The sequence below is a fragment of the Balaenoptera acutorostrata genome, chromosome 13 (genome assembly GCF_949987535.1).
Source record: "Balaenoptera acutorostrata chromosome 13, mBalAcu1.1, whole genome shotgun sequence".
Lineage (NCBI taxonomy): Eukaryota > Metazoa > Chordata > Mammalia > Artiodactyla > Balaenopteridae > Balaenoptera > Balaenoptera acutorostrata.
This window is the reverse complement of record NC_080076.1, coordinates 76,777,027-76,804,709: the sequence shown is the minus strand read 5'-3', so window position 1 is coordinate 76,804,709 and position 27,683 is coordinate 76,777,027. Positions and strand designations below refer to the sequence as shown.

General features: G+C 46.8%; 2 protein-coding genes and 1 pseudogene across 9 annotated transcripts in view; 2 read left to right on the top strand and 1 right to left on the bottom strand.

The window, feature by feature from the left end:
* Positions 1-7,941, bottom strand: part of PXN (paxillin) — a 42,616-nt gene extending 34,675 nt beyond the window's left edge. For 7 of the 8 annotated variants that reach the window (XM_057526418.1, XM_057526420.1, XM_057526419.1 and 4 more), the window contains exon 1: positions 7,767-7,925. In XM_057526418.1, coding sequence (XP_057382401.1) covers positions 7,767-7,779 — 13 coding nt within the window. In that variant the 5' untranslated portion in view covers positions 7,780-7,925. Of the gene's footprint in view, positions 1-7,766 lie in introns of all 8 variants that reach the window. The other variant, XM_057526422.1, reaches the window with a different exon arrangement.
* Positions 7,942-11,253: 3,312 nt separating this feature from the next.
* LOC103011590 (40S ribosomal protein SA-like) lies at positions 11,254-12,107 on the top strand (annotated as a pseudogene).
* A 10,681-nt stretch (positions 12,108-22,788) lies between these two features.
* LOC130704578 (39S ribosomal protein L49, mitochondrial) lies at positions 22,789-24,544 on the top strand. The gene has a single exon (XM_057525983.1). The coding sequence runs from the start codon at positions 22,793-22,795 to the stop codon at positions 23,285-23,287; it is 495 nt and encodes a 164-aa protein (XP_057381966.1). The 5' UTR covers positions 22,789-22,792; the 3' UTR covers positions 23,288-24,544.
* Positions 24,545-27,683: the final 3,139 nt, after the last annotated feature.

The following is a 27,683-nucleotide window of genomic DNA, read 5'->3' as shown; positions in this document are numbered from 1 at the left end:
AGGGATCAGAGAAGGAGGAGGGGAAGGAAGCGGGGGGTTCTGCGGAGAAGCAGATTTTAAGGAAGGGAGGGGAAATATGGCTGCTACAGAGTGAGATGCATTCTTAGCAAAAGAGAAAACGTGGAAGAACGGCCCAGGCTGCATTAAAAACAGAAAAAGGAGCAGACTAAAGAAGTTAGCAGGGGCAGACGGGGGGAAAGGAAACCAGAAGGAAAGGGGATCCAGGTGTATCTGCGGATGCGTCACGTTAGGCCACGGATGTCGACACTGATGGGAGATGCTGGGGGGGTAAGGGGGGCACGCGGGGAGTTACAGGAGGTGTTGAGGTGGCAAAAAGGGGATACAGCAAATAGCAGACCGTCCTGGAGGGTCTGTCTGCTGTGTGCTGAGCGCTCCCACGTCCATATCATGAGGCCTCCTGACAACGAGGGAGGCAGCAGCTCCAGGCTCAGTTCACAGCCCACTTGCAGCAGGGTCTTTCTGTTGTTGCAAGAGGCCCGAGTGTCCATGGCTCATTCAAAAAGGCTCCCAGACTGGCGTCCAGAGGAGAGTCGAGCCGTCTGAGGATCCTCGCGCTGAACCGAGAGGAGATCCCCGGAGGCCTCGGCCCACCTTGCTCATGCTAGCTCACCCTGGGTTCCACTCTTTCAAACGGCTGCAAGTGTGTGACTCGCTCTCTCCAACAAGAAAACAGAACAGAACATGGCTGTTTCTGCCAAGCGAGTTCTGAATAAGCTGCATTCCATTTCATTAAAACAATTACCTGAGTCCCAGCCAAGAATTACATAAAGCTTCCTCCCAGCACCACCCCTCCCCACCCCCACCCCCATAAAACACACATCATCCTGCTCCTCAAACAGGCAGTCAGGCTGGACACACGGCTCTGAGATCTCCCTAGGACAACCCCATGATCATGACCCAGTGGCCAGCCTCTGTATCCTTGCTCGCTGACAGACAGACGTGAGGCTCACAGAAGACCCTCGTGCGAAGCACTTCCCTTACGAGGGCCAACTGGCTGCCCAAAATGCTTCTAGTAGGCACCAGGGCCCTCAAAGCCAAGGGGGCCACTGGTGCCGGAACCCAGCTATTTCTCCCAAACAGATGGGAGGCCTGGTGGACAGGATTTGAGTCCGCACAAACCAAGACAAGAGAGACCTGGGAGTGGGGATTCCAGGAGAGGGAGCCTCAAGTCTGGAGAACTGGACAGCCAGCAGAGCTGCAAGCAAGAGCCTGGGGCCACTCCGGCCTCCGCTGCCCACAGGCTAATGGTGTTCCTTTGGCCACAGATAAGAGGTTCGTGATGTGAAGCGAATGGCATTTCGTCCCCTCCCCCAGGCTCCAGCTGCCCAGAGGCTGCTCTCTGCCTTCTGTAAAGCCTTGCTCTGCATCCCACCCAGGCAACCCCTTCCAAACTCTAACCAGAGCCCAGCATCTCCCTTGCCCTGACCCTGGTCCGGTTAACATCACCACACCCAAAATAACCCCAGAGGCTCCCTCCACACCAGGGAAGCTCACTGTCTCTGCCTGGCCCTGTCCTTTTTTCTGCACGGGTCACCATGTGCCCCCATCCCCAGCTGAGAGTCACCAGTCATCACCATCCCAGAACCACTTGGCTCCTGTCTCTGCCCACCCAGGGAGGCCGAGAGTCACTCAGGTCAACCACAGGTAGTCACGTATGAGCACCCTTGACCGAATAACTCCAAGCCCACTATGGAAAAGCAAGGTTTTCTTACTTTTTTCCCAGCTTTTTATCATGAAAATGTCTAAACATACAGAGAAGTTGAAAGGCCATTGCAATGAGCACCCATATACCCTCTACCTAGATTCAGTCATAGTTAATGTTTTTGCCACTTTTTTGTACACACTTGCACAAATTTTCTCTCTCCTTCTCTCTCTCTACATATATACACAGTATATACACATATCCCCCTTTCTTTTTTTACTACATCATTTAAAACTAAGTTGCAGACATCATATTTCACTCCCAAATACTTTCGCATGCACCTAAATAACAATGTTCTCCCATAAAACCACAATACCACAATCACACAAGAAATAAGCATTAAAAGGCCATCTTTAAGGGAAAATTTGGCCACTGGGGCTCTGCTGGGCCTGGCCAACCACATATTCTGCCTGCCACTGGCCTAGCGTCCAAGGCCTCCCTGGAGAGGCCAGCCCTGGGCCCCACTGGTTAGGCAATCAATCCATTAGTTGGAAGACTTATCTGGATGTGAATGGACGCTTGAGGCCGGATGTGACTCCAACTGAAAAGGCAACGTAGACTGGGAGGCCGTGGTGGCTCCAGGCCTATCCCAGGTCAGGAGACCATCTCTGGACAGCCCGCCCCCCCTTTTTTTTTGGCCGCACTGCCCAGCATGTGGGATCTTGATTCCGTGACCAGCAACCGAACCCAGGCCCCCTGCAGTGGAAGCGCAGAGTCCCAACCAATGGACCGCCAGGGAACTCCCCTGGATACCCCTATGAATCTGCTGGTTTGTCAAGAGTTCTGGGAAAATTCAACTTCCTAATGCTTTCTCTCCCTCTCTCCCTCCCCACAGGACATCCTCAGTTCTCCACCTCAAAAGTTTCCTAGGACTTCCTCCTCTGGAAATGGGCTGGCTCCCAATGGCAGCCATGTGCAAACACCTGAACAAAGACAAGAGAGTGTATGGGGTGGGGGGCACAGAGAGGGCTCTGATTTCAACCACAAGGAGTGAAGAGGGAGCTCAGAACCCGCCCCAGGTGCTCCGCAGCAGCTGTGCTGTAGCTGGCAGCCCTGTCTTGAGGCTAACAGGTGACTGGAGATGTAACAGGTAAGAGAGGAATGAGGTCCTCCACTGAGCAGGAGACACTGCCACAAGTGCCCAGTATCCCATCCTCAGCATGGCATCCCCAAGAAAGAACAAATGAAAGGGAAGAAGCCACAGAGAACAGGAAAAAGACAGATGTGAGACACTGAACAGAGAATGTGTGTGTGGGAAGGGGCAGAAAAGATTTTTAGCATCCTAGAAATGGAAAGCAATCAAACCAACAGGCAACCCAAGGGCTTCCCTGGTGGTGCAGTGGTTAAGAATCCACCTGCCAATGCAGGCGACACGGGTTTGAGCCCTGGTCTGGGAAGATCCCACACGCCATGGAGCAACTAGGCCCGTGCGCCACAACTATTGAGCCTGCGCTCTGGAGCCCGCGAGCCACAACTACTGAGCCCACGCGCTGCAACTACTGAAGCCCGCACACCTACAGCCCGTGCTCCGCAACAAGAGAGGCCACTGCAATGAGAAGCCTGTGCACCACAACGAAAAGTAGTCCCTGCTCACCGTAACTAGAGAAAGCCCACGTGCAGCAACGAAGACCCAATGCAGCCAAAAATAAAAATAAATAAATAAATTTTTTTAAAAAACAGGCAACCGAGATCAATCCAGTATCATGAACAGACATGTAAAAATGGTTACAAGCCCAATCTGCATTTAAATCCCAGCTCTGCCACTCACTAGTTATAGAACTTGGGCAAGTGGGCACACCCTTTCTGTGCCTCCATTTTACCATCTGTAAAATGGGTAGTAGTAATAATAACGGAACCTGCACCTCATAGGGCCAACATGATTCAATGAAACAATGTATGTAAGGTACCCAGCACAGGGCCTGCACATAGTAAGTGCTCAATAAACATTACAGTAAGAGTTCTGCAAACACTGTAAAAAAGAAAAAGTGTTCTACAGATGGCTGTTATTATTAATGAAGGCACTGAGACCAGGACAACCCAGCAGAGGGCTGGAACGAGAGTGAAGCTGGGAGGAAGTTTTTTCAACATCTCTGGCCTTGGAACAAGGTAAAGGCTCAAGGGAAGCTTTGGAGAGTCGGCACACTCAGGCACGATGAATAAATGGGGGAGGAGGGCTGGTCAGCACATCCACAGTTAATCTGGCCTTCCCCTGGCCAATGCACAGCCACCCCTGGGGAAACTGGAAGAAAAGAATACTGAGATGTTCCCTTGGGGGACTTCAAACCCACAGTGGCAGGGCTCTGGCTCCCAGTGGCCTGAACATTTCCACACTATGGAAACTATGGTTGCCCAGCAGAAAGGGCACCTGCTTAAGAATCCAGCACTCCAGGGTCCGTAATCCCAGCTCTGCACCTCACTAGCACACAGCCTCGGAGAAGATTTGGCCCTGACGTAGAGCCCCACTAGGAACTCACCATCACCCCACGGGCCACGCTTGTCACAGGCCCAGCAGCTGGGTGCCCTGACCCTAGCCTAACACACAGAGGCACCACAGATGGGTGAGCCCAAAGTCCAGACTTTCCATGGAACAGAGAGGCTCCGTAGCCCGGAATGCCCCAGGCAACTCCCCTGCTCCCCAGTACTCCCCCCAAGGACAATGAGGCACTGTGTTCCAGAGGGTCAAGACTGCTGAGAAGCTGCACGAAGACAGGTCCAGATTCCAGCAGCAACTGGGCATTGCCAACAGCTGGCTGTTCCCCCTGCAAGGGATGGGAAAGGCAAAGCTATCAAGGCCTGAACCAGACCACCCTTTGCCACCATGACCATATGGGACAGCCCCCAGGGCAGAAATGTAAAAGGTACCTAGCAATTACTCAGGAGGCCCCCATGGCTCATCCCCTTGGTTAATTACCGAGCACTTACTACCTTATTATGATGAAGATGACCAGATCTGGAATTGGATCAATCTGGGTTACAATCCCAGCGCCCCCCCACTGAATTTCCCTGACTCAGATTTCTGCATCTGTAAAGTGGAGATTAAACACCTCCCTCTCGGAATGGCTGGGATGATACCAAGGAATGCTGAGTAGGATGCCTGGCTCCCATCAAGAGCACGTGATCATTACTAGCCCCCAGCTGTGGTCACTGTCCCTACCCCCACCCCAAAGTGCACTAGACCCGTGAAGGAGGGGAGAGAGAGGAGTCAGGTCGGGAAACATCAGAGTGCATCTCAGTGTTATGAGAACTCTGTCCAGGAAACTCCAGCCAGAACTCGAACAGGGAGAACTCCCAGCCAAACCAGCATCTAAACAGTAATGAGAAAAGCCACCAGCAGCCACCCCGCAGCACAAAGCAGAGAGAACACACACGGAAGGGCAGGACATGCTGTGTTTATGTTTTTCTGCCCAAAGAGCTATAAGTTTGTAACTTATTAAACAACACACGGTGAGTTTGTCACTAACAGCTACAGGAAGGGGAGAGTTCCCCAATTTTTTTTAAGACCAAAAACAGTCACAGCAGAGACTATGACCCCTCTAGACTTGCTACATGTCAAACGCCCCTGTTTCAGGGACCAAGAGGCTCACAGCTGATAGCACTCTCAGGAGAAAAATAAAAACAAGAGGCCCGGCCTATGTGTCCAGCCTAACTAGGAAAACAGCTGACGGGCAGGGTGCTGAGCAGCCATCCAGACAGCTGATGGGGCCTGAGCACAGAGGCAAATTCCTCTCTCCTGCACAGCCCATTCCTCCCACCCCAGGCTCCGCTCAGCCAGGCGTGGCTGGCCCCCTGGGAGCTTAGGCCAAGGAAGCTGGGCAGCTCAGATTCAGACAACTGAGGAGCCTATGGTGGAAAGCAGCAGAAGTTACAAGTGGCAGCCATCCCCCACTGTAACCCCTCCTCAGGAAGAAAGGCCTCGGGGTACACAGAGCTGCAGACCTAGGAGCTAGGGATTAGGCTTTTAGCCATGATTTTGTCATTCTGTGGCTGTGCAGCCCTCGGCAAGTGAATCAACCTCTCTCAGCCTCAATTTTCTCAATCTGTAAAAGGCAGGTAGTAATGATAGCAGTGGCCCTAACGGGTTCTCAGAAAGGGCTGCTGTGAGGACAAGATGAGTTGAGGTATGGGGAAGTACTCCATGAACAGCAAATTTAAATTCCTACAATCCACTCTGCCAGGGCACTCTCTTTCCTTTCAGAGACGAACTCAGTTTCCTGGCCCTAAATGGAAGACTGTCAGAGGACAGGAATTCCGGGCTTCAACTGCGAACTCTAAAAAGACTTTCTCAGTCCTTCAAACAGCAAGGGGACTGTCTAGAAGCAACAGAACCCCCATCAGCGTTTCAGAAACTGTAACTCTGCTCACAAATTCTCACTGGGAAAGCATTGAGACTTTCAGATCCTGATTCGAAAAATATCCCCCAGCCTCCTTTCAGCTCAGTTATTTTTATGTGAAAAAAAAAATACCTGCCTGAAAGCCATGCCAACCTTGAGTGTGTTGGAAAAATGGGTGCCAAGCCAGACCCAAAGGCAGAACTATGCTTGGCAACCATCTCACTCTGCAAAACAGGCAGGACCGGACACCATACCCAGCTCCAGGATCTCGGGGTCAGGGGGGTGGGGAGGCACCCTGATCCCAAAAGGAAGCCTCCGGGAAGCAGTCAAGTCCCAATCCTCCTCCCTGTCCCCTTGGAAATTCAGTGCCTACAAACAGCCAGTCTTAATTTAGTGCCCTGTGTGCTCAGGGGAGGCCCATCAGTCCTGTCTGATGAATCCACCCCTCAGAGCCTGAGACAGAGAAAGCATCAGCGGTCACACAAGCCACCCACAGTCCATAGAGAGAAGACAAGGCTCCTACAGAGAAGAAACTTTTCCCCCCTCCTCAACTCCCCGGCTCAGAGGCCCTCCAGTTACAGGCGTGAAGGAGAGGGAGGGAGAGTGAATCCTCCCACTCCAGAGTTCACACCACTCAAGGCATTCCTAGAACCCTGGCACCAAGCTCCCTGGGTTTAGTGTCTGATTCCAGGAGATACTTTCCCCTACCCTAACACCAAATCAAGACTGGACTGAGAAGAGTAATTTGGGAGCTCCACTAACAACGAAAACAGTAAAACTCTGTTCTGGGCATCTTAACTTCCTTACCTGCGTGGCTTCCCGCAAGTTATGCTGCTGCGGGGGTGGAGGGAACGTTACCAGCCTGGACAAGTTCAAAGATGGCCATACCTTGGGGCCCACTTCCCACCTCATTCCTCTGGCATTTCACCAGAGTCTGTCTCCCTAGCTTACTCTTCTAGGATGAGGCTGATCTGTGATATAAAAGGGGAGGGGCTGGTCCACAGAGTGGCCAGGGCAGTCAGTGAAATGGACCGGGGGGATCAGTGGGACAGGAGGGAAACTTGTCCTTGTGGCGGCTCAGAAGCTCATCAGAGGCTGTGTCATCAGAGGCTTATCTCTAACTTGTGAATCTGACCTGTAAAATGAAAGGCGTCGGCTCGGTGGGGCTACCCCTGAAGTGGGGATGTCAGTCTGTGAAAGGGTGGTCCTCGAGGGGGTGGGAGCAGATCCCGGAATTGAGGGCCCCGCCTGTGAGATTAGGCAGCTGATCCCCAGGTTGGGTGTTCCATCTGTGCGATGGGGGTGGGGGAAAGGTTTGTGAAGTGAGGGTCCCACAGCGGGGGAGGTGGTCAGGTCCAGGCAGTGGGGGCCCGTCCCTGAGGCGGACGGGGCGGGTCCTTGACGTGGGTCCCTGAAGAGGGTCCCTGAAGCTGCTCTGGGAGATGGGGGTGGAAGCCCGAGGTCGAGGGTCCGGAGGTGGGGCTGTCCTCGAAGCGACGGGGTGGCAGCTGTGAGGACGGTGCGGGGCTGGCCTTGGCCTGGGGCTCAGGCCCAGCGCGGGATCCCGGCCCCGCAGAGCCCCGGCCGGCCGAAACCAGAGCTGGGACCCGGGCCGCCGCGGGTGGGATTCCGCCTGCCGCTCGCTCGCGCCCGCACCGGCCCGGGGCCGCGCACCTCTCGCTGCCTACTCCCTCGGCCTCCCGCTCACTCACCGAGGTCGTCCATGGCGGGGCCGCGGGCGCCGGGAGCCGGCTCGGCGTCGCGCTCGCTGCCCGTCCCGGGGCCGCTCCTCACCGCCGCGCAACTTTTCCGCCGCGAGCCTCGGCCCGGAACGGAACGCGCCGCCGCCGCGCGCGACCGCGCCCGCCGCGCGTCCCGCCCCCAGCCCCCCCAGCGAGCACGCGCGCCCCGCCCCCGCCGCGCGCTCCGCCCGTGGTCGCCCCCGCGAGGCTGCTGGTCCCGCCCCGTGAGCACGCTGGACCCGCCCCCGCCGCCGGCCCACGAGAGCGCGCGCAGCCTGGACGGTGGGCGCCGCTGGGCGAGGCGGCAGCGCCGCCTTGTGGCCGAGCAGGCAGGTGGGACGCTCCCAGGCCTTCAGGCCCTCTGTCAGTCTTTCTCTGTCTGAGAGTCACATGCCTGACGGGCTAACAGATCCATCTGCCTGTCTTGACGTCTCACAATCTGACCTATGTCTGTCCATCCATCAGTCACTCATTCATCACATGTCGGTCCACTGGAGAGTCAGATTTATCCGTCTGTCTATCTCCCAGTAAGTCGCCTCCCAAGAGGACCCTAAATCAGTACCAGGCGAGGCCGGGAACATTTGGAGGACCTTTCCTCGGGGCGCCCTCTGGATCGATGGCAGTGAAGCTCGCAGCCCAGGCTTTGGGGCCAGATTCAATATCTTCGAGGTTATATATCCTTTAATCTTCCACATATCCATACTCCCTAGACGGAGATTTTTCTGAAACTCTGCATGGAGCAAAAAGGACCCCACCTTAGACAGTAAAGGAAAAGCTATAGGGAGGTTACACCCAGCGCTGGGCATAGTTTCCTGAAACACCCCACTGCCATCCCAGACTCCAGAGGGATTTTGCTCCCACAGACTCAGAAATCAGGTAATAGGGGCTTCCCTGGTGGCACAGTGGTTAAGAATCCGCCTGCTAATGCAAGGGACACGGGTTCGAGCCCTGTCCGGGAAGATCCCACATGCCTCGGAGCAACTAAGCCCATTCGCCACAACTACTGAGCCTGCGCTCTAGAACCTATGAGCGACAACTACTGAAGCCTGTGCACCTAGAGCCTGTGCACCTAGAGCCTGTGCTCCACAACGAAGAGTAGCCCCCGCTCGCCACAACTAGAGAAAGCCCACGCACAGCAACAAAGACCCAACGCAGCCAAAAAAAAAAAAAAAGTTCCCCTTCCCACAGAAATCCAGCCCTCAAGACCCTCTGTGTCGGGTTAGGTCCTCCAGGAAGCAGATGTTGAGATAGAGTTGGAGGAATGTCTGTGAGAGAGAAAGAGGAAGAGGCAGGACTGGCAAGGAGAAACTTGGATATGACAAAGATAAGCCAACTCAATTGGGAGCCCTGGAACAAAATTTCATTAGAGGAGTCCCCATTGGGCAGAAATGTCCAGACCCCAATTCCCCCACCATGTTCAGCCATCAGCTGGGGATGCCCATGAAGTGTGTGGCCTTGTCCTGAAGGCCCTGCATCTGGAAGCTGTCATTTCTCAAGCTGGATGAAAAACTCTTTTTTGAAGGCAGAACCAAGTGGCTCTCCTCTGTGGATGCCACATTCTCCTCCATTAAAATTCAAGAGCTAAGACAGCTTCCCAGCTAGGCAGTCTATTGCATGCCCTTCCAACACCTTCCATGTACTTCTGTGTTGTAGGCACTTCTCTCTGCTGTAATTTACATTTAGTGGTAGGATTGCTTGATAAATGTCTCTCTCCCTTTCAGAGTAAAAGTGCACAGGGGCAGAAACCATGTCCATTTTTGCTCATATCTGTACTTAGTCTGTGTGTTTCACATAGTAAGCACTCAATATATATTTGCTGAATGGCTGGCAGATGTTGTGCCTGACACTTGGAACAAAGCAAATTGTAGTCCCTTTCCTCAGAAAGTTCACAGTTTAATGGAAGATTAAGATAGTGAGATCACTCATTCATTCACTCAATGATGAGATATTTATTGGCACTCCCTTCGAACAGGTTCTGTGTTGGGGCTGGTGATACAATGATGAATAAGACTGATATGGTGCCTGCCTTCTTGGAATTTAGTCCAAAAGGGCAGACAGAAGAGCAAACAGGTCTGTATGAAGGATGAATAACCTCACACCATTCCCAGCCGCCTGGAACAGCATATGCAAAGGACTTTAGGCAAGACAGAGACCATGGTGCATTGGAAAAACTAGAAGGAAATTGCAGCATGGAATACAAGGTGAAGACTGATAGTGGGGGTACAGAGGGGTTAGCAGGGGCGCCTATCCTGCATCAGACACTGGGCTAAAGCTGGGAGAGGCATAAAGAAGAACCCACAATTAGTCTAATTCACATTAAGCCCAGAGTTTCTGGGGTGAACAGTATGCTAAAACTGCAATAGGGGATATTACAACGGCGATGTAATGTCACATTTCCTCTAGAGGAGGTCAAATGCGTTCTCTTCAGAACAATAGTAACAATTATAATTGTACTATCAATATAATGAACAGGCTGCGGGCTGGGTGCTTTCCATGCTTTTTTGCATTTAATTCTGACCACAAGCCTAGGAGATGACCACTGTTATCCCCTTTTCCAGTTGGAAAAGTTAAGAACAGAGAGATTGAGTTACCCCAGGTCACAGAGCTAGTAAGTGGGAAGACTGGGATCTGAACCTGGGAATTCTTTGCTAAGGCCTGTGCGGGAAACCTGCTACTGTGCCAGGTGAAACCATTATCCTTAGACCAATCCCAGGACATACACTTGTCCCTGTCTCAAAGGTCTCAAACCTTTTTCAAAGCAATATTTCCCTGGAGAGGAAAAACAAGACATCAATTGAGCCGACAATTTTGCCCTTGGTGGGTGGAGTTCTAAGGAGAACTCAGTCTTTGGAGTTCAGTGCTGGTGACCTTGGACACTCAGACCCCTGCTTGGGATTTCCTAATGTAAAGAGCCCCAAAATACCTTTTCCTGGGACTTCTCTGGTGGTCCAGTGCTTAAGAATCTGTCTTCCAATGCAGGGGAAATGGGTTCGATCCCTGGTTGGGGAACTAAGATCCCACATGCCACAGGGCAACTAAGCCTGCGTGCCACAACTACTGAGCCCGTGCACTCTGGAGCCTGTGAGCCACAACTAGAGAGAAGCCCCCAGGCCGCAACTAGAGAGAAACCTGCGCCACAACTGGAGAGAAGCCCACGCGCCGCAACGAAGAGCCCATGTGCTGCAACGAAAGATACTGTGTGCCGCAACTAAGACCTGATGCAGCCAAAAATAAATAATAAATAAATAAATAAATTTTAAAAAAGGATCTTTAAAAAAAAAAACCTTTTCCTCCCCTCGGGGACTCCCATCCCCCAGCCATCAGACTTGGTTAACTCAAACCAGGTTTTCTCATACTTCCTAAGGATGAACTGGCATTGCCTTTCCGTGCTACCCAGACAGGGGTCCATACGGCGTTGCTCTGGATTCCCATCGTAACTTAAAGGGAAATTTTCACGATGTCCGGAGCCCTTGATATCCAGCAAATGAAGCAGCAGGATGTCCTCAAATTCCTTGCAGCAGGAACCCACTTAGGTGGCACCAACCTTGACTTCCAAATGGAACAGTACATCTACAAAGGAAAAGTGATGGCATCTACATCATAAATCTGAAGAGAACCTGGGAGAAGTTTCTGTTGGCAGCTCGTGCCACTGTCGCCATTGAAAACCCAGCTGATGTCAGTGTCATATCCTCCAGGAATACTGGCCAGCGAGCTGGGCTGAAGTTTGCTGCTGCCACTGGAGCCACTCCTATTGCTGACCGCTTCACTCCCGGAAACTTCACTAACCAGATCCAGGCAGCCTTCCAGGAGCCAAGACTTCTGGTGGTTACTGATCCCAGGGCTGACCACCAGCCTCTCACAGAGGCCTCTTATGTTAACCTGCCTACCATTGGTCTGTGTAACAGATTCTCCTCTGCACTGTGTGGACATTGTCATCCCGTGCAACAAGGGAGCTCACTCAGCGGGTCTGATGTGGTGGATGGTCGCCCGGGAAGTTCTGCGCATGCGTGGCACCATCTCCCGTGAACACCCATGGGAGGTCATGCCTGATCTCTACTTCTACAGAGGTCCTGAAGAGATTGAAAAGGAAGAGCAGGCAGCAGCTGAGAAGGCTGTGACCAAGGAAGAATTTCAGGGTGAATGGACTGCCCCACCTCCTGAGTTCATTGCTAAACAACCTGAGGTGGCAGACTGGTCCGAAGGTGTGCAGGTGCCCTCTGTGCCTATTCAGCCATCCCCCACTGAAGGCTGGTCTGCAGCTCCCACTGCTCAGGCCACCGAATGGGTAGAACAACCACTGAGTGGTCTTAAGCTGTTCTTCCACAAACTCTTAAAATGGAAATAGGTTGACGGAAAATAAACAGTCTTAAAAAGAAAAAAAAAAAAGAACTGACATTGACAGGACATTGATGGACAGCCCTGCCAAAACTGAATTCAGGGTCCTCATGGTGAGAAAACAGCCTCCAAGAAAGTAGATCCTCCATGGGATCACTCCACGGCCGAATGTTCTGAGGCTCTCTAGTCCACGGAATATCAGTGTTTTCAGACGTGTGCTGTTCCTTCCACCTGGATGGCTCTTGATGCCTCTTCCCGTCGCAGCCCACAGGTCCCTCTGCTTAGCAGTGTGGGGTAGAGGTTAAGTGCACAGCTCATTGGACTGACTCCACCCAGGTTCTAATGCCAGCTTTGCTCCTTGCTGGTGGTGAATCTCAGACCATTCACTCTTTGTGCCAGTTTCCTCCTCTGTAGAAAGAAGATAAATAATACCTACCTGTCAGAGTCATCATAGGATTAAACGAGATACTCACATTTACTACTTAGCATAATCCTTGTCACTAACAAGCACTCTCTAACTCAGCACTGTCCCCTAGAAACAAAATGCAAGCCACATGTTAAAATTTTTAAAATTTTAAAATTAGTAATTAAATTAAATTAGCCAAAGCAGTCTTGAGGGAAAAAAACGGAGCTGGAGGAATCAGACTCCCTGACTTCAGACTATACTACAAAGCTACAGTAATCAAGACAATATGGTACTGGCACAAAAACAGAAACATAGATCAATGGAACAAGATAGAAAGCCCAGAGATAAACCCACGAACCTATGGTCAACTAATCTATGACAAAGGAGGCAAAGATATACAATGGAGAAAAGACAGTCTCTTCAATAAGTGGTGCTGGGAAAACTGGACAGCTACATGTAAAAGAATGAAATTAGAGCACTCCCTAACACCATACACAAAAATAAACTCAAAATGGATTAGAGACCTAAATGTAAGACTGGACACTATAAAACTCTTAGAGGAAAACGTAGGAAGAACACTCTTTGACATAAATCACAGCAAGATCTTTTTTGATCCACCTCCTAGAGTAATGGAAATAAAAACAAAAACAAACAAATGGGACCTAATGAAACTTTGCACAGCAAAGGAAACCATAAACAAGACGAAAAGACAACCTTCAGAATGGGAGAAAATATTTGCAAACAAATCAACGGACAAAGGATTAATCTCCAAAATATATAAACAGCTCATTCAGCTCAATATTAAAGAAACAAACACCCCAATCCAAAAATGGGCAGAAGACCTAAATAGACATTTCTCCAAAGAAGGCATACAGATGGCCACAAAGCACATGGAAAGATGCTCAACATCACTAATTATTAGAGAAATGCAAACCAAAACTACAATGAGGTATCTATCACCTCACACCAGTTAGAATGGGCATCATCAGAAAATCTGCAAACAACAAATGCTGGAGAGGGTGTGGAGAAAAGGGAATGCTCTTGCACTGTTGGTGGGAATGTAAATTGATACAGCCACTATGGAGAACAATATGGAGGTTCCTTAAAAAACTAAAAATAGGGGCTTCCCTGGTGGCGCAGTGGTTGAGAATCTGCCTGCCAATGCAGGGGACATGGGTTCGAGCCCTGGTCTGGGAAGATCCCACATGCCTCGGAGCAACTAGGCCCGTGAGCCACAATTACTGAGCCTGCGCGTCTGGAGCCTGTGCTCCGCAACAAGAGAGGCCGCGATAGTGAGAGGCCCACGCACCGCGATGAAGAGTGGCCCCCACGTGCCGCAACTAGAGAAAGCCCTCGCACAGAAACAAAGACCCAACACAGCCATAAATAAAAATAAATAAATAATTTAAAAAAAAAACAAAACTAAAAATAGAATTACCATATGACCCAGCAATCCCACTACTGGGCATATACCCAGAGAAAACTGTAATTCAAAAAGACACATGCACCCCAATGTTCATTGCAGCACTATTTACAATAGCCAGATCATGGAAGCAACCCAAATGCCCATCAACAGACAAATGGATAAAGAAGTTGTGGTACATATATACAATGGAATATTACTCAGCCATAAAAAGGAACGAAATTGAGTCATTTGTTGAGACGTGGATGGATCTAGAGACTGTCATACAGAGTGAAGTAAGTCAGAAAGAGAAAAACAAATATCGTATATTAACGCATGTATGTGGAACCTAGAAAAATGGTACAGATAAACCGGGTTGCAGGGCAGAAGTTGAGACACAGATATAGAGAACAAACGTATGGACACCAAGGGGGGAAAACTGCAGTGGGGTGGGGATGGTGGTGTGCTGAATTGGGCGATTGGGATTGACATGTATAAAGTGATGTGTATAAAATTGATGACTGATTAAAAATAAATAAATTAAAAAAAAATCAGCCTAAGAGAAATGGTTCAGATGAATCACTGTACATGTTGCAATGAGTGTAATTAATTACCTGTCTGGTTACTATAGTGATTTTCAGGACAGTTCACACATTCATAGCAGCAGATATGTTGACTTTTTGTTGTTTTCTTCATTTGCCCCAGACTGTATTCCTTGGAGCATTTGGGCTGAATTTGCTGCAAAGTGAAAAGAAATACCGAATAGGTTTTTTAAAAGATTTATCTTAATTATCCTTGACTTAATGTAAAGATTTATTTACAAAATAGTATTTTGGTCTTTTTTTTTCTTCATAGTGTAATGGAATTGTTTTGTTATCTGGAGGGAAAAAAATTTTTTTTTTAATTAGTAATTAAAAATTTTCTAGTAGCCACATGAAAAAAGATAAAAAGAAACAGTTAAAATTAATCTTAGTGTATTTTACCTAATCCAGTCTATCCTAAATGTTATCATTTCAACTTGTAATCAATATAAAAAACATCAATGAGATAGCTCACTTTTTTTAATAGGAAGTCTTTGAAATCATATGTGCATTTTACACTGACAGCACATTTCATTTCCACTAGCCACAGTCCAAGGGCTCAGTAGCCACATGTGGCTAGTGGCTACCACATTGGACAGCACAAATTTAAATGATAGCTGGCATCATTATTTGGGAGGATTTCAACCTAAAAGCCATTTCCCCAGAAAACCACTCCCTGGCCTGGTAGACTATGTCAGGGCTCCTGTTATTAAGACCTTTTTTTTAGCACCCTGAAAACACTCCTCATAATTATACAGTTGACTCTTGAAAAACACTGGTTTGAATGGAGCGGTTCCACCTACAAGCAGATTTTTTTTTCCAATAAATTCAGATAGTACTACACAACCCATGGTTAATTGAATCCGCGAATGCATAACTGAAGATACAGAGGGCCGACTATGGCACTTAAGCATCCAGGGATTTTGATATATTCGGGGCTCCTGGAACCAATCGCAGATAACGAGGGACAGCTGTAATTAAACGCTTCTTATGCACTCGTTTGCATCTGTCCATCTCTTACCAGATTCAAGGCTTCAGGAAGGCAGAGACTAAGTCTGTCTCATTCACTGCTCTACCCCAGTACCTGACACAGGATACAGCACATAGTAGGTGCTGAATAAAAATATGTTGTGTGAATAACATTTGTTAAGTACCCATTTAATGAATTAAGTTTACCACTGCACTAATTGATGTTGGGAAGAAAGAGGGGATTAAGGGGAAAAAAAGATTTAGAAGAATAAATTCCAGAGCTTACAATACAGATGTGGAAGTTTTCTTTACAAAAACGGTAGTTGTTCATTGCAGAAAGAAGTTTAGAAAAACAGCAACAACAGATAAACCGAGATATAAAAATTAAAAGTATCCATAATCTCCCCAAAATTAATGACCAGTTGTAGATTCTTCTAGACCAGTCTTTTACACACATTGACACACATATTGGGAACATTTATTGTTTAGCATGTGGGAAGCAACATGTTAAGTCTTTTACATTATCATCTCATTTAATCCTCACAAAGATCCAATGGGGGTTTTATGCCTATTTTCCAGGCCAGGAAACTGAGGCTCATAAATGAAGTCACGTGCCCAAGGCCACACAAGTACGAAGTGGCAAAGTCGGGATTCAAACCCAGGACTGTCTGACTTTACAGTCTAGGACATGGCTTCTGAAGGGGAACTTGGGGACTGTGTCACACACCCCTTGTCAAGTTCAAGTTCCCCAGAGGGCTTGGACACAATGCCTTGAGGAGGCCCTGCTGTTTCTGAATTTGGGGGGAAGGCACCCCCCCCCCACTCATTGTCCTGCTTAAAATCTTCCTGACACCAGAATAAAGCCCAGTGATTTTCCACCAACTCTCCTTTCTCCTTTCTCAGCTCCAGTCACAGGGAAAGACTTTTCAATTTTTTGGCCTTACCATGCAGCTTGCCAGATCTTAGGTCCCTGACCAGTGATTGAACCCAGGCCCTCAGCAGTGAAAGCGTGGAGTCCTAACCACTGGACTGCCAGGGAATTTCTGGGAATGACTTTCAATTCCTCCAAGAGGCCACATCCTCCTGGCTCCAGAACACTGCAGGTACTGATACCCTGGCTAAAAGGCATCCTGTCCTCTTTCTCCTGGTTAACTTCTCTCCTCCTTCAGTTCACAGCTCAACACCCCCTCCTCCAGGAGGCCTTCCCTGACCACCACGCAGACTTGGATAATTGGTCCCACAACCCCCACCAAAGCACATAACTCTGTGTCAGGCACCATGGGGAGCCTTTTTCCTATATTATCTCATTTAATACCCACAAAATCTTTACAGCACTGGCACATTGGAATGACCTGGGAAGCTTTTATTTTATTTTATTTTATTTTTTTGGCTGCGTTGGGTCATCGTTGTTGCGCGGGCTTTCTCTAGTTGCGTTGAGTGGGGGCTACCTTTCATTGCCGTGCACAGGGTTCTCATTGTGGTGGCTTCTCTTGTTGCGGAGCATGGGCTCTAGGCACGCGGGCTTCAGTAGTTGTGGTGCACGGGCTGAGTTGCTCTGCGGCATGTGGGATCTTCCCAGACCAGGGATCGAACCCGTGTCCCCTGCATTGGCAGGTGGATTCTTTTTTTTTTTTTAAACATCTTTATTGGAGTATAATTGCTTTACAATGGTGTGTTAGTTTCTGCTGTATAACAAAGTTAATCAGCTATACATATACATATATCCCCATATCTCCTCCCTCTTGTGTCTCCCTCCCATCCTCCCTATCCCACCCCTCCAGGTGATCACAAAGCACCGAGCTGATCTCCCTGTGCTATGCGCTGCTTCCCACTAGCTATCTATTTTACATTTGGTAGTGTATATATGTCCATGCCACTCTCTCACTTTGTCCCAGCTTACACTTCCCCCTCCCCGTGTCCTCAAGTCCATTCTCTACGTCTGCGTCTTTATTCCTGGCTTGCCCCTAGGTTCTTCAGAACCTTTTTTTTTTTTTTAGATTCCATATATGTGTTAGCATATAGTATTTGTTTTTCTCTTTCTAACTTCACTCTGTATGACAGACTCTAGGTCCATCTACCTCACTACAAATAACTCAATTTCGTTTCTTTGTATGGCTGAATAATATTCCATTGTATATATGTGCCACATCTTCTTTATCCATTCATCTGTCGGACACTTAGGTTGCTTCCATGTCCTGGTTATTGTAAATAGAGCTGCAATGAACATTGTGGTACATGACTCTTTTTGAATTATGGTTTTCTCAGGGTATATGCCCAGTAGTGGGATTGATGGGTCACATGGTAGCTCTATTTTTAGTTTTTTAAGGAACCTCTATACTGTTCTCCATAGTGGCTGTATCAATTTACATTCCCACCAACAGTGCAAGAGGGTTCCCTTTTCTCCACACCCTCTCCAGCATTTATTTTTTGTAGATTTTTTGATGATGGCCATTCTGACTGGTGTGAGGTGATACCTCATTATAGCTTTGATTTGCATTTCTCTAATGATTAGTGATGCTGAGCATCCTTTCATGTGTTTGTTTGCAATCTGTATATCTTCTGTGGAGAAATGTCTATTTAGGTTTTCTGCCCATTTTTGGATTGGGTTGTTTGTTTTTTTGATATTGAGCTGCATGAGCTGCTTGTAAATTTTAGAGATTAATCCTTTGTCAGTTGCTTCATTTGCAAATATTTTCTCCCATCCTGAGGGTTGTCTTTTTGTCTTGTTTATGGTTTCCTTTGCTGTGCAAAAGCTTTTAAGTTTCATTAGGTCCCATTTGTTTATTTTTGTTTTTATTTCCATTTCTCTAGGAGGTGGGTCAAAAAGGATCTTGCTGTGATTTATGTCATAGAGTGTTCTGCCTATGTTTCCCTCTAAGAGTTTTATAGTGTCTGGCCTTACATTTAGGTCTTTAATCCATTTTGAGTTTATTTTTGTGTATGGTGTTAGGGAGTGCTCTAATTTCATTCTTTTACATGTAGCTGTCCAGTTTTCCTAGCACCACTTATTAAACAGGATGTCTTTTCTCCATTGTATATTCTTGCCTCCTTTATCAAAAATAAGGTGACCATATGTGCGTGGGTTTATCTCTGGGCTTTCTATCCTGTTCCATTTATCTATATTTCTGTGTTTGTGCCAGTACCATACTGTCTTGATTACTGCAGCTTTGTAGTATAGTCTGAAGTCCGGGAGCCTGATTCCTCCAGCTCCGTTTTTCTTTCTCAAGATTGCTTTGGCTATTTGGGGTCTTTTGTGTTTCCATACAAATTGTGAAATTTTTTGTCCTAGTTCTGTGAAAAATGCCAGTGGTCGTTTGATAGGGATTGCATTGAATCTGTAGATTGCTTTCAGTAGTATAGTCATTTTCACAATGTTGATTCTTTCAATACAAGAACATGGTATATCTCTCCATTTGTTTGTATCATTTTTAATTTCTTTCATCAGTGTCTTATAGTTTTCTGGCAGGTGGATTCTTAACTACTGTGTCACCAGGGAAGTCCCCGGGAAGTTTTAAAATATATTTTTTGCCCAGAACTAATGCTCAGAAATTCTGATTGAATTGACCCAGAATGCAGCCTGGGCAAGAGGATTTTTAAAAGCTCCCCAGGTGATTTTAAGTGCTCAGCCGGGGTGGAGACCCACTGGCTTCTGAGATAGATGTGATGATCCTGATACTCCTTTTACAGCCAGAGAACTGAGGCACAGAGAAATTAAGTAAGTAGCCTAGGGTCACGCAGCTAGTGAATAGTGGAGCAAAGATTTGAACCCAGAAAGTCTGGTTTCAAAGCTTCATGGAAAAAAAAAAAAATCAGTTGGTCTCAGTTCATTTCCCCAGTGATGGAGAGCTATAAGCCGGCTCTCTTCTGAGACAGACACTGAAGGCCCCTTGGGCATGGGATATTTTTAACCCAGAGAAGCCAGTGATTCTTGCAGACAGCCTGCAGGGACTTACACTGGGAAGATTGTTTGGGGGCTGGTGGACCCATTCCCTGCTGAGATACTCCTCAGAATCCAGCTTTTCTGTCCCCTGGAGCCAGTAGGTCCAGGCTGGCTTGGGCGACAGGGTGGGAGGGGGTGGGGTGGGGGTTGGCTCCATCTGGAACTGATGTTTCCAAGGATATTTCCATACATGGTGGAAGGGGAGAGGGTCAGGATTACCTCACCCAAGCCAGCCCCTTCTCTCTGCTTTCTGCCTGGAAAGGAGCTAGAGAACAACTAATTGTTGGAACTGGATATAAATTCACCCTCCTCCTTCTTCCCCTCCCTAACCCAGCAGAGTCCTGTGAAAGCTGCAGAGCTTCAAACGTACACATCGAGTATTCTCCAGACGCTCTCCTATGTGGCTTTGTGGGAGAATACACAGTACAGTTTTGAGGGACCCAACTTGGGGGCATCTTTTAAAATACAAAATATGGGGAATTCCCTGGTGGTCCAGTGGTTAGGACTCCACTTTCACTGCCGAGAGTGCAGGTTCAATCCCTGGTTGGGGAACTAAGATTCCACAAGCTGCACGGTGCGGCCAAAAAAAAAAAAAAAAAAAAAAATTAAAATGCAAAATGTGAATGGTTTTTGTGTAAGCAATCTTACCTACAGAAATTTCCCCTAGAAACAGCGCACTAGTAGGCAAAATTCCCCCCAAAAAAACCCTATGAGTAGGCAAAGATGCGCACCCAAGGATGTTCATCATAGCATTGCTTATAATTGGGAAAAACTGGAAACAACCCAAATGTCCATCCATAGGGATTGGTTAGCTGAAGTGGGATATATCCATATGGGAAGAGGGGAGTTATATGCTGACATGGAAAATAGGTCCACCATATATTAGTTTAGCAGAAAGAAAAAGGAAATAGTAGAACTGAATGTAGAATATAATCCAATGTTTGTTAATAATTAGGTTGACACATAAATAGAACAATTTGGAGGAATAATCTCACCTATCTGTGGCTATTTTCTCTAACCATGGAGGTGGGATTATGGTGATCTTTGACTGTCACTGCTGCATATATATAATGTTTGGATTTTATATACCAACATGCAGTAATTTCACAACCAGAAAAAAATTAGGTTGTGAAACTGAAACCAATAATATGTAAAAATCACATGGATCCACTTGAAGATGGTTAATTTTACGTTCTGTGAATTTTACTTCAATTAAAAAAAAAAAAAGTCATTGTAACTCAAACTACCCAGCCGAAGAAAGATTCCAGTAGAGCTGAGAGCAAAATATCACATGTATGTTCTATAAATTTTACCTTTAAAAAAATTGTTTTGCTTTCCCTAAGCTTTTTGTTCATATTTTTGGTGGGTTTTTTTAAATAAGTTTTTTATTTATTTTATTTTTGGCTGCGTTGGGTCTTCATTGCTGCGCGCCGGCTTCCTCTAGTTGTGGCGAGTGGGGGCTACTCTTTGTTGTGGTGCGTGGGCTTCTCATTGCAGTGGCTTCTCTTGTTGTGGAACATGGGCTCCAGGCACACGGGCTTCAGTAGTTGTGGCACAGTAGTTGTGGCTTGCGGGCTCTAGAGCGCAGGCTCAGTAGTTGTGGCGCACGGGCTTAGTTGCTCAGCGGCATGTGGGATCTTCCCAGACCAGGGATCGAACCCATGTCCCCTGCCTTGGCAGGCAGATTCTTAACCACTGTGCCACCAGGGAAGTCCCTTGGTGGTTTTTCCATGCTTTTCTTTCTTGTATGCTTACAAATGAGTCATTATTTTACTTACTTGCTATTATAAATTCTAAGAAAATCACACACACACACACACACACACACACTCACATGAGTGTTTGCCAGAGCATCATCTGACTTTCCAGTCAATACAAAATTTGCCATGGGAGGGAGCATTCATGTTCTGTCTCCTCCAGGCCTGTTTTGACACCCAGGTTATTCATCTTGGCAACCAGCTAAGGTGAAAAGAAATGGTTGGAGTGCATTTTCAGACCACACTATCAAGGAAATTTTTAGCTCCTTGAAATTTCAGCCTCTGGGTAGCACACGTCGGCTCCTCTTGTAGTTCGCACAATCTTAGTGGGGTCTTCAGGATGCCCCTTTGGGTAGTTATCACTGACCCCCTCTTTCCATCATATTTGCTCAATTGTAATACATTGGCTCCGCAGGGGACTCTTCTTCCCTTTCCCGGGACCACAGGTCCTGAACACAGGGTATTCCTTGGTCCCAGCAAATCTACCCTGGGTTCCAGAGAAGAAGTGACATTAATTTATCTTACTTAGCCATATTTTGATGACTGATCAGGAAGTGGTTTAAGGGAGTAGTTGTGGAAAGCAAAGGCTTTTATTACCAAATGTCAAGGATTGCTCATTCCACAGATTACTGATTACATAGGGGAAAGTGCACTTTTACAACAGAGAGAGAGCAGTTTACTGCTTTACCCTGGCGCTTAAACTCAGCATCGATTATAGTGGCAGATGCAATACAAAGTTCACAACGCCATCTCTGAAGTTCTGTTGAATCGAATCAAGCTGTGGTCTTGGTTACAGGGAATAAAGGGAACACAATCAGTGAAGTTGGAATGTGAGGCTTCTACACGGTAACTGTCTTGGACTCTTCAAAATATCAGTGTCATGAAGGAAAGAAAAAAGGCAGCGGGGGCGGGGCGGGGGTTTCCCTGGTGGCGCAGTGGTTAAGAATCCGCCTGCCGATGCAGGAGACACGGGTTGAAGCCCTAGTCCGGGAAGATCCCACATGCCGTGGAGCAACAGACACCGTGTGCCACAACTACTGAGCCCACGTACGGCAACTACTGAAGCCCATGCGCCTAGGGCCTGTGCTCCGAAGCCAGCGCAATGAGAAGCACGCGCACTGCAACGAAGAGTAGACCCCACTCGCTGCAACTAGAGAAAGCCCGCGTGTGGCAACAAAGACCCAACTCAGTCAAAAATAAATAAATATTAAAAAAAAAAAAGGGGGCACTTGCCTAGATTTTTTAAAACTGCAGGTGGAAAATAAAATGGAAATGGAAAGCCACTCTGGAAGATAATTTGGCAGCTTCTTACAAAACTAAACATGCAACTGACTACACGACCCAGAGAATTAAAAACTTACACTCATACAAAAACTTGTACAGGAATGCTCTTAGCAGCTTTATTTATGATAGCAAAATACTAGGAACAATTCAAATGTCCTTCCATGGGTGAATGGTTGAACAAACCCTGGTACTTCCATATAATGGAATACTACTCAGCAAGGAAAAAGAATGAGCTAGTGATACATGCAAGAACCTGGATGGACCGGAAGGACATATTGTTTGATGAAAAAAGTCGATCTCAAGAAAATCACAGGAGTTCAAGATGGCAGCGACCATGTTTCGGGCTGTGCAGCGGGGCTGGAGAACCGGTGTCCCGCCGGGCTGCGGGCTGCGGCGACTGACCCAGGGGCCTCCTGATTACCCCAGCTTCGTGGAGTCTGTGGATGAATACCGTTTTGTGGAGCGCCTGTTACCCCCCACCAGCATCCCAAAGCCCCCAAAGCATGAACATTATCCCACTCCTAGTGGCTGGCAGCCCCCCAGAGACCCCCCACCCAACCTGCCCTACTTTGTGCGACGCTCCCGTATGCACAGCATCCCAGTCTACAAGGACATCACTCATGGAAACCGTCAGATGACTGTGATCCGGAAGGTGGAGGGGGACATTTGGGCCCTGCAGAAGGATGTGGAAGATTTCCTGAGCCCGCTGCTGGGGAAGACACCTATCACCCAGGTCAATGAGGTGACAGGTACCCTTCGGGTCAAGGGCTACTTTGACCAGCAGCTCAAAGCCTGGCTTCTGGAGAAGGGCTTCTGAAGCCCAGCTGAGCAGCCTGCACGACCAGTGTCCCCTTGCGACTGGAGTGCCGGGGATCTCAGGAGGGAAGTGGCTATTGAGGCAGCTAGGGGAAAGGGGTACAGAGACCAGGGTGAGGGCCGTGGAGCAGGCCTTGTTTGCATAAAGGAGGAAATGGGATTCTGTATAGGTGCCTGCACTGGGGGAGGGCTGTCTAATATTGCAGACCCACCAGGAACAGCCAAGCTAGTGGGGAGCATTAATTCCCCCGCCCCCCCACTTTGGCGTGTTCCTGCTTTCCCTTCATTGGAGCTCCTTGGACTCAGCTATTCAAGCTGTAGAGGTTGTTGACTGCCCCTCTGTTGGAAGCAGTAGCCCAGCCCAGTTTACAGGAGGGTAGCACAGGGCAGACCCATTGGGTACATTCCTTCCTTGGCCCGCAGACCCTCACTGCGGCAAAAAATCCCTGAGCCCTTGCTCTAGGTCAGACCTGACTTGGTAGAGGCTACAGAGAACACAACACGACTCAGACGTGGGTCCTGGAGGTCTTCAGTTCCAAGTGTAGTGCACGTCAGCCCCTCGGCTCATTCCTTTTACCCATGGAGAGGCAAAAAGGCCGGTTACCTCTATTCCATTCCATATTAAGAGTTGGGTCTGACTGGGTTTCCAGCTCCAGCAAATTAATTGATTAGCTTTAGCTAGTCTGCCCACAAGGGGCTCCTCGAGCGCTCCTAGCAGCCCAGCACAGGGCCATCCTTCCCGGGTTGCTGACCTAGTATCAAGGCTGGACAGGGGGTTTGCAGGCAGGAAGATGTGACCTTTTGTCCCTGCCATCCCATCCCACCCCAGCCAAGGAACCTTCACACTTGCCTCATCCTTGGGAGTCACAAGGGCCAGAGGCCCGAGTTCCCACCCCACCTCAGCAGCAAGTTGGCTTAAGACAGTGTTCAGAGCCTGGCTCCCCTACTTGCTCTGACCTAAGGCAGGGTACTTAACCTTTCTGGGGTTCAGTTTCTTCATATGTAAAATGGGTATATCGTCCTAATACCTTAATATTCAACATTGTGCCCAAGAACAGTGCTGGCTTGTGTAAGTAAACCCTCACTCCTGGAGATTCCAGGCCACTCTCGAGTCTACGGCCTGAGTTAAGAAAAAGGAGCGTGGCACACTGATCCTATCACACCAGTTCCACCAGTCATTAATGCAAGTTTTTATTTGGCTGTATATACAATTTAAGCTATTAAAATTTGTACAATATTTACAAATTAAATAATCATCTGAAAAAAAAAAAAAAAAGAAAATCACATACCGTAGATTCCGTTCATATAAAATTCTAGAAAATGCAAACTAATCTATAGCGACAGAATGGGGGAGGGGTAGTGGGGAGAGATGGGAGGGAGGGATGGATTGCAAAGGAACACCAGGAAACTTTGGGGAGTAATGGATGTGTTCGCCAGCTGGTTTGCAATAATGGTTTCATGGGTGTATATGTTTTCAAAACTCATCAAATTGTAGGCTTTAAATATGTGCAGTTTATTGAATATCAATTACGTCGAGGTAGAGCTGTTTGTAAAAAAAAAAAAAAAAAGAAATGGGGAGAATGGTTTCTGTAAGAATTAAATGAAATAAAGCATATTAAGCACTTTGCGTGGAGTCTGGCATATGAAGTAAGCACTTCATGTGGCGTCTGCCGCACAGTAAGTGCTCCATAGTTGTTGGTGTTGGAACTTGGCTGGTCTCCTGGCTGGCTCCATCACATCCCCCTGTTTATTTGCTTTATAACATTGAAATAATCTAATTATTTTGTTTATCTGTGGTCTCAAAACGGTGAGTTCCCTGAAGCAGGGACTGTGTCTGATTTGCAGCTAGAGCGGTTTTCCCCAGTGTGGTGCTTTGAATCCATAGATGCTGTCCCACCACTTTTGCCCTTACAAGCCACATTCTTTTGTTAGAGAACAGAAGAATGTTTAATGGGTGTTGGCCTAAGCAGGTCCAGCCGGATTTGCCACGCCCAGGAATAGGACTCCTGAGGCCTTCTATCCGTGGATACGCCTGGTCTTCCTAACAGAACAAGACTAGAGGCAGTCGGTATAGTGGAAACCCGCACCCCACTAAAAGTAAAGGAATTTAATTCCAAGCGCAGCTGTGCCCGGTACTGCATAGTGGGACCTGAAAATGCCTACTGTGTCCGTTCCCCCCTCGTCACTTTTTTTTTTTTTTTTTTTTTATTCTTTTCCTCTGAGTCCTTGTGGGATTTTTTTTTTTTTTAATTCAGACAGAAAGTCACAAAAATTATACTCATCCTCATCAGTTCACTCAGTCCCATGTAATTAATTTCTTTTTTTTCATCTTGATCTTTTGTTAGCACTTTTATGAGTTCATCAGTTTTTCATTAGAGTTCTGAAAATGCTTATTCATTCAGTTCAGCAGTACAGTCAGTTACCAGAAACCTGTACTTGTCAGAGTCTTTTCCATGAATTTCTTGAAGATGAAACTCTTTTATAGGAACATATTTGCAAAATCATCAGAGTACACCCAGAACTGTCTGTAAATGACAAAAGACTTAAAAATGACCATGGTTAAAGATTTGATGAAAGTTCATAATAATGCAGTTGACAAGAAAATTAGTTATTTCTGAGATATACATTTTAAAGTAATAACTAGGATTATTACTTATAACATTATACCAGAACATATAAGATTTTTAGACGTTTCCTGTAATGTCTGAAACATTTATATTAACATATTTCCATACATATTTCCATACAAATACAAATATAAGATTTTTAGAAATTTCATGTAATGTCTGAAACATTTATATTAACATATTTCCATACATATTTCCATACAAATACAAATATAAGATTTTTAGAAATTTCATGTAATGTCTGAAACATTTATATTAACATATTTCCATACATATTTCCATACAAATACAAATATAAGATTTTTAGAAATTTCATGTAATGTCTGAAACATTTATATTAACATATTTCCATACATATTTCCATACAAATAACCCAATGAAAGTTTAGTATTAGTTGTTTTGTTTGTTTTTTTATACTGCAGGTTCTTATTAGGCATCAGTTTTATACACATCAGTGTATACATGTCAATCCCAATCGCCCAATTCAGCACATCACCATCCCCACCTCATCGCAGTTTTCCCCCCTTGGTGTCCATATGTCCATTCTCTACATCTGTGTCTCAACTTCTGCCCTGCAAACTGGCTCATCTGTACCATTTTTCTACGTTCCACATACATGCATTAACATACGATATTTGTTTTTCTCTTTCTGACTTACTTCACTCTGTATGACAGTCTCTAGATCCATCCACTTCTCAACAAATGACTCAATTTCGTTCCTTTTTATGGCTGAATAATATTCCATCGTATATATGTACCACAACTTCTTTATCCATTTGTCTGTTGATGGGCATTTGGGTTGCTTCCATGACCTGGCTATTGTAAATAGTGCTGCAATGAACATTCGGGTGCACGTGTCTTTTTGAATTACGGTTTTCTCTGGGTATATGCCCAGTAGTGGGATTGCTGGGTCATATGGTAATTCTATTTTTAGTTTTTTAAGGAACCTCCATATTGTTCTCCATAGTGGCTGTATCAATTTACATTCCCACCAACAGTGCAAGAGGGTTCCCTTTTCTCCACACCCTCTCCAGCATTTGTTGTTTGTAGATTTTCTGATGATGCCCATTCTAACAGGAGTGAGGTGATACCTCATTGTAGTTTTGATTTGCATTTCTCTAATAATTAGTGATGTTGAGCATCTTTTCATGTGCTTCGTGGCCGTCTGTATGTCTTCTTTGGAGAAATGTCTATTTAGGTCTTCTGCCCATTTTTGGATTGGGGTGTTTGTTTCTTTGATATTGAGCTGAATGAGCTGTTTATATATTTTGGAGATTAATCCTTTGTCCGTTGATTCATTTGCAAATATTTTCTCCCATTCTGAGGGTTGTCTTTTCGTCTTGTTTATGGTTTCCTTTGCTGTGCAAAAGCTTTGAAGTTTCATTAGGTCCCACTTGTTTATTTTTGTTTTTATTTCCATTACTCTAGGAGGTGGATCGAAAAAGATCTTGCTGTGATTTATGTCAAAGAGTGTTCTTCCTATGTTTTCCTCTAAGAGTTTTATAGTGTCCAGTCTTATATTTAGGTCTCTAATCCATTTTGAGTTTATTTTTGTGTATGGTGTTAGGGAGTATTCTAATTTCATTCTTTTACATGTGGCTGTCCAGTTTTCCCAGCACCACTTATTGAAGAGACTGTCTTTTCTCCATTGTATATCTTTGCCTCCTTTGTCATAGATTAGTTGACCATAGGTGCGTGGGTTAATCTCTGGGCTTTCTATCTTGTTCCATTGATCTATGTTTCTGTTTTTGTGCCAGTACCATATTGTCT

Bases quoted from the DNA above. Each gene is read 5' to 3' on its own strand.
- LOC130704578 (XM_057525983.1), top strand. From the start codon at position 22,793: ATGGCAGCGACCATGTTTCGGGCTGTGCAGCGGGGCTGGAGAACCGGT.